This window comes from Thunnus thynnus, chromosome 3 (assembly GCF_963924715.1).
Source record: "Thunnus thynnus chromosome 3, fThuThy2.1, whole genome shotgun sequence".
Classification (NCBI taxonomy): Eukaryota; Metazoa; Chordata; class Actinopteri; order Scombriformes; family Scombridae; genus Thunnus; species Thunnus thynnus.
In genome coordinates this window covers 31,204,942-31,224,544 of record NC_089519.1, presented here as the reverse complement: position 1 = coordinate 31,224,544, position 19,603 = coordinate 31,204,942, and the positions used below count along the sequence as shown (strand labels likewise).

At 41.0% G+C, this 19,603-nt stretch overlaps 1 protein-coding gene across 4 annotated transcripts; it reads left to right on the top strand.

Moving 5' to 3' along the window:
- The first annotated feature begins 532 nt into the window (after nucleotides 1-532).
- tab1 (TGF-beta activated kinase 1/MAP3K7 binding protein 1) lies at nucleotides 533-19,180 on the top strand. Of its 4 annotated transcripts, none has more exons than XM_067585393.1 (11): nucleotides 533-655; nucleotides 2,254-2,384; nucleotides 2,644-2,797; nucleotides 4,173-4,271; nucleotides 5,110-5,221; nucleotides 9,098-9,214; nucleotides 10,757-10,868; nucleotides 13,096-13,240; nucleotides 13,642-13,855; nucleotides 15,445-15,598; nucleotides 18,429-19,180. In XM_067585393.1, exons 1-11 carry the CDS (start codon nucleotides 623-625, stop codon nucleotides 18,649-18,651), a joined length of 1,494 nt encoding a protein of 497 aa, XP_067441494.1. In that variant the 5' UTR covers nucleotides 533-622; the 3' UTR covers nucleotides 18,652-19,180. The 4 variants fall into 4 exon arrangements, with proteins under 4 accessions (XP_067441494.1, XP_067441493.1, XP_067441492.1 ...); XM_067585392.1 differs by having other exon boundaries at nucleotides 18,426-19,180; XM_067585391.1 differs by having other exon boundaries at nucleotides 5,074-5,221.
- The last annotated feature ends 423 nt before the right edge of the window (nucleotides 19,181-19,603 follow it).

Below are 19,603 nucleotides of genomic sequence, written 5' to 3'. Positions count from 1 at the left end.
GTCGTAGTTCATAATAAAGCCATAAGGTGGCGCTATTGTCAAGGCAATGACCGTGGCAACAAACAGGAAGTGCTATTTGTTAGCTTCTTAATTGTTTTATAAGTGAACTAATTACAACGAATAAAAGGATATGTGCAAGGGAGAAGAAAGAAAACCAGCCGTGCAGATAATCTACATAATTTTTCTGTGAAAAAAAATAAAAGTATCCCACGTGACGAGTTGATACACGTGTTGCCTTAAAGTGCTGTCGGAAATTACCTAAATTTAGAACAAGATTGATGAATCTGGTAAATTTGTCTAGAAAACACCACCAGAATTGGAGACACGTTTAGAACAGTGCATAAAATACAGCTGATCAGCAAAGATTGCGTCAACAATCCGTAAAGTATAAACTATTTCTCAGTATTAATTCACGTGTCATATTTTTCAGTATTCACCTTAGTAATGATGAATTGTCAGAGCAGCTAGGGAAATATATCAATATCGTTTGAGAATTAAAAAAATATATATACATAGCTTTTATTATTTGACATTAAATGCAGTGACCGGTCGTGTTTGGAACGTCGAAGCTCAGAATTTGCACGTCGCGATGAGTCCTTAAACGCATCCAGCCCCGTCCAACATGGCGGCCCAGCCAAGGAATTTGATGCAGAGCGTAAGTCAAAACTCAACCTTTTAAGACCCTTTTCAACTTGTTGTGTTACGGTTTAAACATTCTTGTAGTGTGCTTATGATCTTATTTGTCCCTCTCGGTAGTCGTCATTCTTGTTTTTTGTTTCGTTTAGTGTTGTTCTGTGTCGCTTCGTGATGCTAGTGCTAGCTAAAATAGTTAATCTCTCTTAGAGGTTAGCCAGCTATCCTAAACGTAATGTCAAAATAATGCGATTTATTAGAGGCTAATCTCTAAAGACAGTTAATATAAGTAAAAGTACAGTGGAGGAGGTAACTGTGTGGCCGGTACCAACAATCTACTGCCCGGTTTGTCTGTCAGAAACCTTGTGTGAATTAGCAGAGAGTCACAATCGGTTAACTAACGTTAGATGCTTTGTAAACAAACATTATGACTTGGCTTTACTTTTTAAAATTGTCAGTTGGTTTTCAGTTTGTTTCGTTTATAGGATTTTAAAGAGACTTTATTTTTTTGTCGGTAGTGGTTTATGATATCTGTTCTCGTATAGTTATACTCATACTATTATTATGATTATTATATATTATCATAACTCTGGAACAATCTGTCTGAGGGTTTAAGGGACTCTAAATCTTAATCTAAATACTTTTAAGACAAATCCTGTCGTTTTAATTTAATTTTATCCAGTATTATTCATCCTTGCTTTTATTGTGCTATGATTCTCTGGTTTTAAGTTAAGCACTTTGTTGTATTTTATGCATGGATTGTGCTTTTATAAATAAAGTTTATTATTGTTGCTATTGACACACATAAGTGTCATTTCGTATCAGACTAGTTCCAATGAACCTCTGAGGAGACGGTGTTGGTTTCTACTGTAGGCATGGAGAGATAATCTTAACATCACTATGGTTGTTTTATTAATTTTTAAGGACTTTCAGTCATTACATGCTGACACAGGTTATTACACAATAACCCATATGACTCAGTTTCTCTTGTGCTTCCTCTTCAGCCCAGTTGTGTCAGACTGTTACAGCCACAAACAGCAGTGGTAATGGTTAGGCAAGGCTGGCTTAAAAGCATTATCACTACCATTTATATAGCACTTTCCATTACAAGTAAACTCCATGTGCTTTACAATAAAATGCATACAGCAAGAAGAACACATCCTGGAGAAATATCATCAATAACGTACCCGACATTTCAAAAATAATAAGATTAAGAAAGAATATAAAAAGACGACCAGCCCACCAAAGACAACAGAGAACCCCTAGAAAAATTATCAATCCTTTTTAGGTGGAAATGATGACATTTTGGCATTATTTGTATGCAGATAAATGCAGATTACCCAGAAGCGTGCCCAGAAGCCAATACAGCAAAATAAAAAGAAAATACAAACCAAGGGCAGAGTCTCTGCAGATAAATACACTGCTACACACTTCTAGTGGGTCATAAGTGATGATTGAGAGGGATTACTTATTGTTTTTTAGGAAAATCCTGCATAGTACACCTTTAAACCTTAACAGTGTGGTTTTGTTTTCATATACTAGTTGACCTGCAACAGATCATCACTCAGAGTAAGGACCTTTTTGATATGTTTATATGTATTTTTTTTCCCCCTTTGACAGCATCAGAGCTGGACAGATGACCTGCCGCTGTGTAAGATGTGTGGGGTTGGCACAGCACCCAACTGTGTGTACGGCCCAGATGGTAAAGGCACCGAGAGCCACCCCAACGAGGACGGATACCTCAGGCTCAAGTAAGATAAACCGGGGACACTTTCTCCCTTCAATAAGAACAGAGGGTGAAGTAAAAAAAAAAAAAAAAGGACAAAATACAAACAAAAAGAAATCATGAAAAACAGCAAAGATATTGTCATTCTCGCTCGATCCCAACTCGACGCTTTCATTGTTTCTGTCCAAACTTTTTACTGGTACTGTGTGTGTGTGAATAATATCTGTTACATCTCATCTGAAGCAGAAGCCTTACGTACACTTTGTTTTTTCTCCACCGATCAGAACCGAGAATGGCTGTTTTCTCTACGGGGTTTTTAACGGTTACGACGGCTGCAGAGTGACCAGCGTTGCCTCGCAGTGTTTGTCAGCTGAACTGCTACTAGGACAGCTCAACTCCAGTCACACAGACAACGACGTCCGCAGGATGCTCACGCAGGTCTGTGTCTGTTCACGATCACCTAACAATCATGATGATGTGTTTTTATTTGTATTAAAAGTTAGAAAGAGAAATAGAAAAAAACCACCGTGCAGGGTGGGGAAATACAAAAGAGACTGATAGCCAGTATTTATTATTGTTAAACAGAAAGAAGATCGCAGAAGGGAATTACTTTAAAGAGTTACGAAAAAACAAGCTGAAGCTGTTTCTGCTGCAGTCAGTTGAAATGATCACACCTCATAAAGAACGTAAGGTCTCACCACGCTCGCTGATCTGATACAATGTCTGTTTTCAGGCCTTGTAGCTCCAACAACACGGAGCCACGTTCTGTTTCCAATATGACAGATGATCTAAACTGATAGATTGGATCGTGAGGCTACTTTTTTTCCCACAATAACTCATAAACTACTAGCTGTAATGAGCTGACAGCACAGGTCTCCCACCATCTGAATCATATACACCTACTTTGTGAAACTAGTTAGCGTGCAAGCAGAGAGGCTATAGATAGATAACTGATCTGAACATCCTACGTCTGCCACTCTAAATGTAATACAAATGCAACCTTGATCAAACCTAAACATCCACAACTCCAGGATCATTATGTCTTGTACAAAAAAACAGCTCAAAGTGCTCACAATAAAAAAAAAAAAAAGATCTGTAATCATTCAGTGTTTCCCACAGATTGAATTTATTTGTGGTGGAATTCCATTCACAAGCTCATTTCTGGGGAAAGAAGGTAGTTTACTACAGTTTGAATGTTGTCAAGTATTGTTTGTATGTGTGTATCTTATCGCTCTGTGCTGTAGACCTCACTTGTTGTCCGAGAGCTATTAAAAACACATCAGTGAGTCACACCGTCGCAGCGGGTGACACGTCCCTTCACCACAAAGACCGCGGTCACGTTCATCTGTTTAGAAACCGCTCCGGAGACTAATAATAGCGAGCACATTTTCAGTCTCAGGGTGAGAAGTTCCATGCGAGGCAGAGGCCACCGCACGTACGCACAGGAACACGTCAGCTCGTCGCGCTACATATCACAACCTCTTTGACTTTGCACCACATTGTACGTTTCTATATGTAGCACAACAACGGAGGTCTGCAGCACGGAGGAATAAGATATGTCAGAATGTAGAAAACTGCCGGCCATATCGTCCAATAAAGACCTAATATCGCCCCATACTATACACAGTGTAGCTCCGTTTACAGGAAGTATCAACCGTTGTGTTGTAAGTCTGTAGTTATTAACTCTCAATAAGCAGCACTCCCATTCACACATATTTCTACAGTGTTCAGAGCCTGCGCTCGGCATCGATCGTGAAACTGTGGAATAACCGCCAACATCGTGTCATCCAGATACATGTTCTTGTCGTTGCAGGCCTTCGATGTGGTGGAGAAGAGCTACTTCGCGACAATAGGCGACGCTCTGGCTATGAAAGCTGAGCTGTCCAACTTCGACTCACCATCACAAATTGAGGTATATAAACACACACGCACACACACGCACACACACGCACACACACACGCACACATACTGCAAAGCATATTGGCAGATTAAGATGAAAATTGAGGAAGAGAAATTCTCTCTTTTGGTTTCCATAGCAACCAGACATTTGGACATTAGAGTGAGCTAATGCTCAGACATCGGAGAATGAGCTTGTTATGTCCTAATTGGTCTCATCAGCCTGTTTCATTAGATAAGCCGCTCTCAGTTTTCCCTTCTCTGGATTCAGCTCTCCTTGCTTCTACCCCCCCACCTCCCCCTCCTCCCTATTATATCCAGTTCTGATATTATGTCTTTAAAGATGATGTCAGTCACTTTTTGTTGCTGTAAGATGTTTCATTAAAGAACATTTAGTCTGTCTGTTGTCACACTTGTGTCTTGTTTCCCTATCTGACTGTGTCATGCTTACTATCTCTCTGTGTTCGTGTTTCTTACTCATCTCTTATCCTTTTTCATCTCACCTCCTTGCCTGGTTTTCCCCCCCCCTCCCTCCCTCCCTCACCACTCCTCCCTCTCCTCTTCCATTTGTCTTTCATCTCGCCTCAATGCTTCTTTATTACTCACCTCCTCTTTTAATCATTTGTCTCATTCCCTCTCTTCTCCTCCATCTTCTTCCTCTTCAATCATCCTACTGCTTCTCTTTTCTTTCTCTTCCTCCCCCTTCTCCTTCTTTGCCTCCCTTTTTCCTCCCGCTCACTACATTTTACTTATCTTCCTCACTACTCCCCCCCCTTCCTCTTCTCTGTCATCCTCGTCTCCCCGCCCGGCTGGTCAGAATATGTCGTTCCACCATCTTTCTTCTCTGAATCAGAATCCTCAGGAGCGTCTGGAGCGTCTGAAGCAGCTGGAGCAGGAGGTGTCAGGAGGAGCTACGGCCGTGGTGGCACTGATCCTCAACAACAAGCTGTATATCGCCAATGTCGGTACGGACACACACACAGACACATTTCCACAGGCTACAGTTGTCTTCAGACCCCCAAATCCTGCCATTTATATCTTAAAACGTAACACTACTACAGATCCGTTATAAGCAACCGTGACAGAAACACTGAGCCTTAGTTTTTACCTTTTTTTTTTCATTTTCATCTTTGTAGTATTGCTGGACAATAATAACTGACACCAACCAATAGCAGACAACCACCTCAGGATCTGCTCTACACCAGTAGATGTCAGGCTTCACATAGATTTGGCTTTGGAGTTCAGTTACTCTTTGAAAATCCAAAAATCAGAGACCACTTTCAGTATTGAAATGCAGTCCGTGTCATCTCAACCACACCTAGAAGTCAGCTCAGCGGGGTGAGGTGTGTGAAGTGTAAAATGTATCTAATTTCTTACTTCTTTACGGTGGAGAAACTACTGTATTTTTATTCCACTGCATTTTGCAACAATCTCATATTCCTGCTGTAGAGATTTCCTTGTGTGTCTAGTACTGCAAACAAAAAAAAACAAACAGAAACAGGCAGACAGACCAGACCTTTCTTAATTATTTAATCGCAGCTATTTACTAAAACAGATAAAAGTAGACGTAGAAGCACTCAGCAGGCATTTAAGTGAAGGACACGCTCGCATAACTCTAGGCCAGACGCTTCAGAGCAAGAAATGTAATTCTAACTGGCACCGAAAAGATCTTACAATTCCAACCCTTAGATTTTTATCTCCTGATAGTTGCAGATATCTCCAAACTAGTGCATGACGTTATTTGGCTCTCGAAACAGAAACGGCTGCCAAACACACATTTAAAGCCAGGAATAACCAATTTACAACACCCTCCATCACTGCTCATTTTGCCTCTCTACAGAGAGGAAACAGACACTATTTTTAGCAACCGTTTAAGTTAATGCTGGATGCTCGGAATCGGCTTCATGCAGGGGGGCTGGATTCGAGGTCGGGCAGGTATGCCTCTTGGATTTTTTAAATTTTCTGATGCAATCGAGTATCACTTTTTTAAAAAAATCTGATTTGTCGCTTTGATTCCATAACTGTCTGTTTGGTATTAAAGATCTACAGTTATAGTTAGCGGTCATGTAAAATTACATGATACTGAGCCACTAAAGGACAAGGTCAAAAGCATCTGCACAACATATTTTTAGAGGTACTTTGGTTTTGTTAGAAAGGACAAGATTTTTTTGTAGCAATTTAAAAACAACTTACACACAATTTATGCAGAGTTGAAAGTTTCTAAATTCCTTGACTGGCCACGTTACAGGAGGAGCAGCACAAAAGCTCAAGCTACAGTATCTAACAATAGGTGTTACAAAATACTCATCTTAATATATTTTTGTCATGTGTTCTCACTTACACACACATAGATACACATTTTCACTCACAGGTAGGGTTTCACCGTCTTTCTGATATAACAATCTAGATTATTTTGCTAGATATGACCTGATTGTCTGATTTTTTTCGAGGTTCTGCTAAACCAAAATCAGTAGGTCTCACGTTAGCTTCTTTCACACATAGTTCCTGATTTTCACTATTCACACATGCAGCTACATTCAGGAACATTTCCTTGTTGCGCCTTGTGTGTGTAGTGAGTGTGGTTTAGAGATAAAGATAGCAAGTGTGTGACGGTGGCTGCCGAACCGGAGCAGAGAGTACGAGGTTAGCGGTATAACGTTAGCTGTGAACGTCAGTGCAACGTGTCTACAGTTCAGGCTGTTTGTCAGTGGATAAATACTCCTACTGTAGCTACATTTACAGATGTTTCTGTGGACTGTCTCCTCTGTTCAGCGGAGTCTTGCAATCGGTCTGCTCGCTCCATGTGAAAGCGTCTTTCGTCTGCAACGTTACCGCTTTCAGTCACAACGCAGGCGTACCGGCATTTCCCCTGAAATTGGCGATCCCTGCTGCCATTCACACACGACCCCGTGCAGGAAATGTTCCTGAACATTTCAGGGATAGACTGCATGTGTGAAAGGCGGCTCTAAAAACATGAACCGCCCCGATGACAAACACCTGCTTTACATACTGCGCAGAGTTCCCACAAGTTCTGTTTTTCTGTGGCCTTTAGACAGATGTTGGAATCATACCGACTCTCTTTACTCAAAACATACCTAGAATGTCGGTCGTTGCTTTTGAATCCCTGCTGTCAAATCAGACTCCTGCAGACAACAGCTGCGGAGGCAGTAGCATCATAGCTTGTTCCGAGTGTCTGGGTGTGTGTGTGTGTAAACATCAATATGTGTGTGTGTGTGTGTGTGTACAGATCCCCCTCCTGACACCTTTAACCACAGAACCGAAGAGGAGCGTCTGTCATTAATATTTTACTATACAAACCTGCAGGCCATTTCAGATCCTTATCTGAGGAAATTTAAATGAGACTGCGGGAGACAGACGTTCACACACACACACACACACACACACACACACACACACACACACACACACACACACACACACCACCCCTGAGTTATTCCTTAGAAGTATTCCTCTTTAAGAATCCTCAAAGTCGATCACAAAGCACCAGCTGCTGTATACCAGGTTTGTTTCATGTAACTGAACTCTGTGCGTCTTCTTACACGCGGTTGATCTGAACAGTAAACATGTGTATGAATGTTTTTGTAGAGTTCATTCAAAAATAAATCCCTGTTTTTTATATATATTTCTGTGTTTTTTGCTTATATATGACTGTAGATTCTGTGGAAGGTAAAGAGCCCCTCACCCTCACTCTTGGATTTCATTTTCTTTTGTCCTCAAGGACATGGCAGAGAGCAGAACATTGGGGAGGGGGGTGAAGGAGGGGGTAGCAATTAGTAGCGGGTAGAAAGAGAGCAAGTTCTCCCCACCGTCCCGTTCCGTGAGGGTCAAGAGTTCAAAGTTGACAGAACATGAATCCCAGCGAGGTTTAAACATAAGAGTAAGTGCGCTCTAAAAAAGCACTTCCAGCTGTGTGTTGATGTGAAATATATTTGACAGTGAAGGTCGTATGACCCATAATTTGATATACTGGGAGTGTGTGTGTGTATGGGGGGGGGGATTCAAGTATATGAACATACTATTTGCAGATCCGTAGCAATAACAACTTTATTTTTGCACATATATGAACATGATTATTCTAACCGAGCTCACCGAGTCGGTAAAGAGAGCGGTTGAATCAGTTTAAGACGCTACAAAATCATTGTCCTGTCAGCATTAACGCTCAGGGTTGCAGAGCGGCTAAAGCACTGGGCTCCAGAGAGAGGACAGAGAGACACATGGGGGCCCCTCTCTGAGATTTCAGTATGTGTCTGAAAGGGACAGCCTGCTGCACACACTGTCCCAGGCATTACCAGAACTTAAAATTGGAAGGTCGGTGTTATGAGGCTCATGCTCAGTGGCCCAAAAATGTTCAAATAAAAGTCAATTAATCATTCATTTATCCCTGGCCAGCTTATGTGTCAGCCAGTGGCTTCACGGCTATGATTAATATTTAGCCTTTTTAAAAGCACTAAAATATCTTAAGTGATTCATCGGTGGAGGTCCGGTTTTGGGTCTGTGAGTCACCTCGGCGAGCGACGTCAGTGCATCACTGTCACTGCATCATCAATGTGTGAAAAATGTCTGATGGATATAAATATGTGTCAAAGAAGAAGTCAAGTATTGAGAACAGTTTTCAATGTAATGTGGTCCAGTTCATCACCACAACGATATATAACCTTAACTTACTTCATATCACTGCTGCTGTTGTTGTAGTCATTGATTTTCATTAAGGGAAACTGACTCTTTTTATCCGTTGTGTAAAACTGATAAACACCATAATTTAAGTTCATTAGTCCGTGTTTCTGTGTTGTAAATGCTCGTATGTTCGTCTGGTATTCCAGGTACCAACCGGGCCCTGCTGTGTAAGTCTAGCAGCGACGGCCAGAACCAGGTTCTCCAGATCGGCCGACCACACAGCACCGACAACGAGGACGAGCTGCAGAGACTGGCTTCACTGGGTGAGATGAACAGATAGATGGACACCTAGAAAGATGACAAACTGACAAGCAGATACATAAACATTTTTTGTTTTTAGTGTAGTTTCAGTTAGAGCAGCAATTAGTTGATTGACAGAAAATTAATCACCAACTATTTTGACAATCAACGAAATTGACTAATCTTTTATTTTGAAAAAAACATGCTGAGATTCTCTGGTTTTCTGGTTTCTTTAGTCCTGTAGGATAGTAAACAGAACATCTCTGTGTTGTGGACTGTTGGTCAGGACAAAAAAAGACATTTTAAGTTGCATTTTCAGCTTTTGGAAACGGTTATCAACATTTTTCACCATTTTCTGACATTTTCTGACTTCACGATTCATTATTCATCAATAAAATAATCAATAATGAAAATAATCGTTAGTTGCAGCCCCAGTTTCAAGTTTATTTTTCATGACTATTGACCGTATCTTTACTTTATTTTTGACATTGATTTCATTTTCACCAAAACTAACTTTTTTTTATTTAGAGCTCAGTTTGGGGAGATTTAGCATTTAGAATTTTTCGTAGCATTCGCCAATACACATTGACACAAGTATTTCACATAAGCAGGTAGACGTCCGCATTTCGGCAAATATACTGTACATGTGTAACAGTACTGCGCCTCCTCTTGCACCTCACAGATGATTAAAACAGAATATGCTGTTTCTATTTGATTCCCAGAAAAAAACATCAGCGCAGTCGATTTTCAGTTTTTAACATTAATAATCAAACAAATAAACAAACCAATGTATCCTGGTTGCATCGGTGTTGAGTATCATATTAGAAAAGTAGCATCAGGACATTCAGACACACATTTCCTGATATTACATTTGTTACATTTCATACAGGACATGCAGGCCGACACAGACGCAGCCATTAGTGACATAGAAATACACTGGGAGCCGTATATCCACGGTGGACGGCCGAGCTAATGGTCCAGTAATGAGGGTCGTGTATGTAGCAGGAAATACATATATTGTGATTAGCTTTTTGCAAAAAGAAGCGTTGGGTGCAGTCTGGCACCTGTAATGAATATAATGGTAAATTAGCTGCATTGTTCCCCAGCGTTTCACATCACATCATTAGACGAGGAGGAGGCAGAGCTCTCTCCGTCTCTCTCTTCTCTCTCTCTCTCTCTCTCTCTCTCTCACTCACTCTCTGCCAGTTGGGAGTCACATAATTATTCTGTTGTTCAGGCTCTTCTCTGAATGATTTAAATGAAATGGCAGTCATTTCATTAACCCAGCTGAAGGTGACCTCTCCCCTCATATTTTCATCCGCCCCCAAATACACGTCCTCCCCCCCTCCCCCCCACCTCCCCCCCAACCCCCACCTCCCGCTTCGACTTATTGCTCTACGCTCTTCTTCCCCATACGAAATCTCTCGCTTCCCCCCTCCTCTTCCCGTCATCATATACTCATCCTCAAAGTCATTTCCCCTATTTGTCCTCACTTTCTGCCCCTCCCTGTCCCTAATGTTCTTCTCTTCTCCTCTTTTTTTATTTTCTTTATATTCTCTTCACAGGATTGGATTCAGCTCGTATAAGGCAGGCGGGGCAGATCGGCGGCCAGAGCAGCACCAGGAGACTCGGAGACCACAGGGTTAAAAACAACTACAATGAAATCGACTTGCTAAGGTGAATGCAGAATACTAAAACCAAGTATATCCAGCTCGCCGTGTCCACACTAAGCCAGCTAAATTCGTAAATGTATCTTTTTGTCTCCGTTTTGGCCCTCCATCCAGACTAAACAAGCATTTTTCTCCCTTGAAAATGGAGCTTTGTAGAAACGTTAGCAGTAGCTATGTCATTGTTTTTCATCGGCATTTCATTGCAAGACAAACAGTGTTGTTTACTGTCTACTTTGATAGCTTGTTCAGAGTTAAACATAACTATCTACCACCTTTTTCCTCTCTGAAATTGTTGCAATACACTTGCAAGAAATGAAATGCCGCCACGAAAACGGAAAATAACATACCGTTTCTTCTTTGCTGGTTTTCTGTGGTCAACTTGCTCGTCTGTCCTCAGCACATAGCTGTGCAGCACATAGCACAGAGGTAGCAAGACAAAAGACAGTGAACATTCAGCAATAATATATAACATAATGAAATGCATACGTACCATGTTTCTTCAGATATCATCCAATTATGTATTTTTTGATAAATCAATAAGCTCAAATAATGTCAGGTTGTTTTTGAATCAGTACATCTATCAAAAATGAGATAAAGATTCTTCCAGGCATGTTTATAAGACATATAAAAATACTCTGCTTTGAATAATTAACACATAAGACGTCTCCTACTTCACTAAAGATCTATTCTAAGTGTATGTGTACTGAATGCTTCAAGTTTCCTCATCACACTGAAGTATGTTCTGTACTTGAAAGTGAAAACAGCCTTCTAGTGTCAATTTTTAAAGAAATGTGCTTCACTGGGAACTGTGGAGTCTAATGAGACATTGTAAAGTAAAACACAGTTAAAAAGAATTGAGTTAATTGTTCCTTTAATTCCTCTAATTCCTCCACATTTCTCTGCGGGTCCTCGTCCCGCTGTATTCATGAAGCCACGCCCACTTTGAAAGATCCAATCGAATGTCAAGGATTTGATTTAAATCCCTCTCATAACTAAACCCCGCCTACATATTAAGTGTCATTGGGATATCCGTCATATCATTGAAGTTAAAGATGCTCTGATTTCTATGACTTTGAAGGAGACTTTTCTGTTATTTATATACTGTTATGATGTCGGATATTTATGTTAAACATGGTCAAAATTCCAAAACTTGAGGATAACATACGTAGAAATGCTCCCTGCAAGTCAAAAGCCAGGGCTTCAACCTGCTCCGAACACTTCACGCCCGTAAACAACCATCCATCCTGTATCCTCGGTTGCTAAGGTTGTTGCTAAGGTTTTTCCACATGTTATTTGCGTTCATTTGCATATTTCGGATCGGATTCTGTCTCAAACATGTACGGATGTATTTGAGAAGTTGACATTTTGAGTAAAGAACAAGAAAAAGTAGTGAAATCCTACTACTCTAGCTTCCACGGTTTGTTTACGTAGCCTCCCGAGCGGCCGGATGTCGGCTGTGACGTAGCTTCTGGCGGCTAATCAGTCAGAACAGAGTGGGCTCACTGGGAGACGAGAGCTAAAATAGCCTGAACTGAGAGCCAGTATAAGATAAATAAGATTCTTTTTGAACTGTGAATCTCGCAAAGCTACTTAAGTGGTGTCACAGAATAAAAGTAGGTTCCCCTTTTTAAAGTAGAATCCCATTTTTTTAACTTAGTATAACTATCTCAGCAATACCTGGACAGTGGAGGCTCTGTCTCCATATTTTGCTCTTTATTATCAGATCTGACTCTGTTCCAGCCCTCTCTTTGACCACAGCTAAGCCTCTTGAAATTCCATAATCCGTGCCCCCCACCCTCCCCTCCCTCCCTCTCTCACACTTCTCATTTCCTGTTCCTGTCTGCAGTCCAGGTCAAGCTAATCAGGCTCAAATATCTAAGATTCATTCCAATTATGATCCTCAATAAAGCACACACTAGAATCTTTATAGAATTTCCTCTTTATTGCCATCAAAGAGAGTGCAGGGAATTTAATATGGACATAGTATATAGGCAATTCTTTGGATATGTGAGATTAACTAAAGGTTTATGTTAAGGTCAAGCGCACTTATGTCTCCCTTTTGTCTCAGTTTCTAAACGATCTCTCCTCTAATCTTGACCTTTTACTCTGTCCTTTTTATGTAAATTTCTCTCTCCTCCTCCTTCTTCTGTCTCTGCCTTTGTTTCTCTGTACTTCTGTTCAACTCCGCTCCCTGTTCACGTATCTATCGTCTCCCGTCCTCTTCCCAACATCAGCGCGGCCAAGTCGAAGCCAGTCATCGCGGAGCCAGAGATTCATGGCAGCCTGTCTTTGGACAGTGTGACAGGCTTCTTGTTGCTGATGTCGGAAGGTCTCATCAATGCACTCGAGTCCGCCCACGGCCCCGAACAGGCCAATCAGGTTAGTAGATTCATCCACTTTTCTCTTCTGTCCTTCAGATTCATGTATTGTGTCTTTTCTTCTTTTGCGAACACCTGGTTCATCTCTTGACTCGAACATGCTTCTATGTCATGTTTTCTCACAGTTTTTTTTATTTCTTTCCCCTCCTTACAGTTTATAACCTGTGTCTTGGAGCATTTTTATTTGAGTTGGCTCTTTTCCTTTCTCTTGCTCGTTTTCCCTTCCTACCTTTTGACTGACTTCTCTTCCTCCTCTCCTCTCCTCCCTTCTCCTCCTCCTCCTTTCCTCTCCTCTCCCTTTTTCTCCAGGCCTCGCCCCTGCTTATCTTCCTCAGTTCTTCTACTCTAACAATCAGTCTCTCTTTCTCTCACTCCTCTCCTCTCCTCTCCTGTCCATCATAGGAAATTGTTGCCATGGTAGCAGCAGAGCTGGCCCAGCAGACCAGCCTGGAGGCAGTGGCTCAGTCGGTAGTGGAGCGCGTCAAACGGCTGCACCACGACGTCTACGTGTCCGGCCGTCAAAGGGCGACCTACTGTTCTCGGCACGAGGACATGACCCTGCTCATCCGCACGCTCAACTACCCGCTGGCCGACGGAGCGCTCACGCCCACGCAGGGTAGGAAAGGGGATTCAAGGGTTTGTTGGGTGTTTCATGGAAAAACTGCTGAGGGAACAGACCTCCGCACTGGCCACACCAAGGCTAACGTTCCTCATATTTGGAATGATAGAAGGAAAATGTTTTAAAGGATAAAGCTAGTGTTTTTCTGGTTGTCAACAAATCCCATAGAAAGACCAAAACTAATAATGAATTGATCCTAACAAGTGTTATCTGATATATCTTTTATCTATAGCTCCAAATATGTATTAATCTGCAGCTGAAAATAGTCTGCAGCAAATGCACCAATTACTCCTGTTATTGTAATGTTCATTAAAAACTACAATTCCCAGCTGTTTTAGGAAATTACTGAGCCTTTTTTAAATATGAAAGTATAAACTGTATTTGTGAGATTTACATGTTCAATAGGACTGAATTAGAAAGTCAGAAACTATTGAGAAACAGAAATAGAATATTGTCAGCTTTATTCATTACGAATTATAGAGAACTTTGTAAATTTTAACACTTATCATATTTTGACAAATAGAAACTTTTTAGTTTGTTAGAATTTCAAATTATTTTTGTTTAGTTTTTAGTATCTTATTTAATTTCAAACCTTTTTATGTTTGTAACATTATTTCTTTGTCTGCATTTTCTGTTTGTTGCTGTTTTTATTATCTTTTATTATGAAGCACTTTGTGACGTCTTATTTTGAAAGTTGCTACAATATATACATAAACAAACTTACTTGCTTACCTCCTTTTAAAATAAAAAAAATTTCAAATCAGGTTGGATTTTAATTGCGTTGTACTTTTAAAGGACCAGTACACAAGATGTAGGGGGCTCTATTGGCAGAACTGGAATATAATATTAATGAGTATGTTTTAATTAGTGTATAATCGCCTGAAAATAAGAATCGTCGTGTTTTCGTTACCTTAGAATGAGCCCACGGAGCTCGCCATGTTGCACCGCCATGTTTCTACAGTAGCCCAGAAAGGACAAACCAAACACCAGGAGGGTTTTTCGCAAGTTTTGCGGCTTCCGTAGCTTCTCCTACATGGGGAGGGGTAGTTGGTCGCAATCTTCACCACTAGATGTCACTAAATCCTACACACTGGTCCTTTAAAGGTTACTCTGATCAGATTTGGATTGAGCGTAGTCCTGGACTGAAAACAACAGCGGAGAGCTACACTTCAAAAAAAACAAAAAAAACAAACAAAAAATAATAACAACTCATAATACTAGGTTTATCCTCGCTGAGCAGCCAGCCCAGGGAAAGAGAAATCAAAGATTTTTGAGAGGCGTAGCTAAGAATACCACACAGAGCCAAAATAACATATAATAAAAGTCAAAGCAGAAAAAAAAATCCAATTTATTTGAGGTTCCCAGGGTGCCCACTTATGCTGAAGCTGCACAACACTTTCATAGTGTTTTTTTTTTCTTTCTAGATAATACCACTCGTGAAAAGTACAAAAGAAAAACAAGATTGGTCTACTTCAGACTTTTTCATTTAAAACAACTCAACAGCAGCCTTTTGCCTTTTTCGCTCGCTGAACTTTTTGTTCTTTTATTTATTTATTTATTTATTGTTTTGTTTTCTCTTCTCTCAGGTGGTCGTATCTACCCGGTGTCAGTTCCCTACTCTAACAGCCAGAGCACCAGTAAAACCAGCGTCACCCTCTCACTGGTCATGCCCTCCCAAAGCACACTCACCAACGGAACAAACACCGCCTCCACCCTGGAGGAAGGGACCCCCACACCAGGGTAAGGCTTGATTTTTTTCACTCGTGTGTCTCTTCCTACTGCTATGTTCGGTCTGGGTAAGCTTCATTTTTTTTCCTGCTGTGAATACTCAGAATGAGCTTTAGTTTTATTTTTTGCTTTTTTGTCCCACTGCTGCTGTGTTTTTGTTGGATAAACTTCATTTTCACTCCCTCTTCCCACTTCCTGCTGTGAACGTTCTGGATAAGCTTTTCTCTTCCACGTCCCACTGCTGTTGTATTATCGAGTGAGCTTCACTCCCGACTCCCCACCGCCGAGTTTATTTTGGATGTATTTTAGATAAGCACTATTTTCAACTCCCTCGTCCTTCCCTTTCTATATTTACTTTGGGTAAGCCGGATTTTCACTCCCCTGTGTCCCTCCGCTGCTATGCTTATTAATGTGTAAGCATGGTTTCCACTTCCCCATCGTTCCTCCACTCCGTGTCCTGTGTATCTTGCCGCGGTGCCCTTCACAGACTAGAGAGGGAACGCTGATCAAGTGCAGCTGGAAAAGCAATTTAATACTGAACTTTTCATCAACATTAGTATATGCATTGACATATAATTAAATCAGTAATGCTCTTAGGGGTCATTTTTTATTGTGATTTCAGTGCTGTGCAGTGACAAATTACACAGGAATATGTTAATGTTTTCACTGAAATGCCTGAGAGATGCAATTTGCTTCAAAATTCATTCCACTTTATCTTTAAAATAATAACTCTGTGAAACCTGAGCGCACAGACATCAGAACCTAAACTTCACAATCCTGACTGTTACTCTGCTATGAAGGATAAGAATCAGTAAATCAACTTTGAAATCATAGAAAAGACGTATTTTTATAACTTGAGATTTTGGTTTGGAAGACAAGATGCCATAAAGACAATAGCAACAAAATAAACATACTCAAGATAGCATGAGCCATACATAGCAATAGCAAACAGCAAAACATTAGTACAGTAATACAGCAACAGTATCCATCCACATGCGAGAAAGACAAGATAACACACAATCAAACAATACTGATTACAATCAGCCATGATCTTTAAAAGACTTTGTTTTCTCTCCCAACATGATATTGAATGTGTTATTAGTCAGAATTATGTCACAAAACGTAGTCATGCCTCGCTGGCTGATACATATTAAAATCAGCAAAACAATAAGAGTGATAAAATAAATGAAAATGGGGGTTTCTGTATTTTATTCATTAATACTGTCAATACATTTTTTGACATAACTAAGGCTCAGAAAGTCCCATCAGCATGGTTCTTATATACCAGGAACCCTGACGATCTCCTCTGTACATCCATGTATGTATATTTACAACATCTAAATTGACATTTTTAGTTTTTTTCTTTTTACTTCATAAAAAGTCTCCTAGAGCATGTATAGCAGCACCCACATGCAAAATGATGGCGTTTCTGAATAGCCTAACTTGTTACTCCTAGAAGTAATGCAATGATTAGTTGATTAATCAATTAGTCAACCAAAAGAAAATTAGTCAGTGACTATTTTCAGTCATTTTTGAAGCAAAAATGCCACAAATTCTCTGCTTCCAGCCTCTCAAATATGAGGATTATCTATTTTTCTGTATTTTATATAACACTTAATCGAATATCTTTTGGTTCGGACTGTTATTCAGACAAAACAAGCAAAGCGAATAAATCACTGCGGCTTCCGAGAAACTGCAAGTGTCATTTTTCACAATTTTTTTTTTTATCATTTTACTGACAAAATGATTAATTGATCAATTGAGAAAATAATCAGCGGATTTAATCGATTATGAACATAATCATTCGTTGCAGCACTAATTAAGAAAGAGTCTCTCACTGAATGAGAATGAAAGGAGTTGAAAATAACACGTACACTTCACCAGTTTTCACCAGGATCGTCTCATTTCTCTGCAAACAAAACCTTATTCCATTACAATCATCATAAACATTCTACAACGAAGGGTTTGAAGATAAATATATGAAATAGCTAAAAAAAAAATCAATTCATAGTATTTTTCACTTGCAGGGAATGAACTGCAGTGAAATTGGGTATGAAGGTTAATTAGAGTTAGTTCAGTTGGTCTTTCTGTCTTTTTTTTATGTGGTAGTGGTGGGGACTAACAAGTCGATCAACAAAGCCTTCCCCTTTCTTTATCAGCATCATCAGCTCCTCGAATTTGTCTGTAGTCAATCAGGTTACCTAGCTGGAACTAGCTGTAGTGTAATATGACTAAACATGTAGCACTCTGTGTACAACTATGCATGTGCCTCACTTCTCTTTTGTTGCCTTTTACTCGGACGTTCACACGGAACGCTTCCCTATCTTCTCTTCTTTTATTACCTACACTTCCGCTCTGTTCCTGTCTGTCACTCACTGTTTGAATCACGGTCTATATTTCTCTTCCTCATGGGTCCCGGCTTTCCAATATCCGTCCTTCGTCCTACACTCTGTCCTTGCCTTCTCCTTTTTTTCCACTCCTTTAGCACGTTTCACCCCGCTACCTGCCAAACTTCCGTCGACATCCTGCAGCCCATAATTGAACTCCCTCTTTCCCCCCTCCTCCACCTTTCCCCTCTCCCTCCTCTTCCCCATCTCCCTCTCTCTACCTCCCTCTTCTCTCTTTCCACCACCCCTCCTCCTCCCCGTCCTCTCCCTTTCTCCACCTCTCTCTTTTGTCTCTCCTCCCACAACATGGACCCCTTCTTCTCCTCTGACAACCCTTCTTCTTCCTCCTACGTTCCCACCCTCATACCTGTCTCCTCCTCCTCCTCCTCTTCTTCAACCCTCCCTGACCAACCCCCTTTCTCCTCCTCCTTTTACTCCTCCACTCTCCCCAGCAGTCAGAGCCCTACAGCAACCCTCCAGTCCACCAACACCCAGACGCAGAGCTCCAGCTCCAGCTCAGGAGACGGAAGCCTGTTCCGCCAGCGGGGAAGCCAGGCGGCGCAGCCTGATGAGACGGGCAGGGTCCCACCCTACGTGGACTTCAGTCAGTTTTACCGTCTGTGGGGGACTGACCACAGTGACGGCCAGAGCACCCAGGGAGGGCTGGGACCCCAGTGAAGGGGACGAGGAAGGTGCCTGCTGCCAGTCGGAACAGGATGGACCAGGTTTTCTGGTGGCAATAAGGCACATGGATTGTGAAGGGACAAAGATTTAACGGGCAGTTTGGATGAATGAAAGAACTGTTAATGTACCATAGCTAAAAAAATAGGTGACCTAAAGGTGCATGGGTACGCATCGAGGAAGGACTGGGGTTTTCAAGGTCTTGCTATCAAAGAGCCGGTGATGCAATTGGGCTGAAGAATAATCCCTTACAGAGATACAAAGTAGTGTCACCACTACACACCATGACGTTTCCTCTTCTATAATAGAGGCTGGTCTATTATATGATTGTGAATATATATGTAATCCAGATTGTAGCCACTTTTGCCAGATGTAAAAACATGTATCTGCACATAGGATTCTCACAGACCCTGAGAGTCTGTGGAGTCGAGAGAGAATGCATAAGGCCTTAAAAGTTTTTTGAATACGAATGGATGGGCTTGTAAGTACTTTTTTATTTGTAATGAAATTATATCACCCAAAGTAATCAATAGGCTCTGGCTCCTCTTGATCCTAATACACCTGATCACAATTGACTATGCTATAGATACTGTGGTTTAAAATGAATGATGTCACTATAATTTCCTTAGTTCACAAATTTATGAATCATGGGAGCAGCGATGACACAATTAGAACCATGAACCAAGGGGACATGGTCGAATCGTTTGCCCCATGCTTCATTGTTCAAAACATTTTTTGTTTTTATTTCTACAAGCAAGATCTTCAAGTGTAATTCCTGAAGATTTGGTTAATGCGGCAGCACCTTTGGTGACTGATATGGACATCAGATGTATTTTCCTTACACATGACATAACCCAGACTTTCATCAGTGTTAAGGACAGTCGGGGGGCAGCAAAGCACCCCGTAGTCTGCAGAGTCTACAGCCAAGTTAGCAGCTAATGCTAGCATG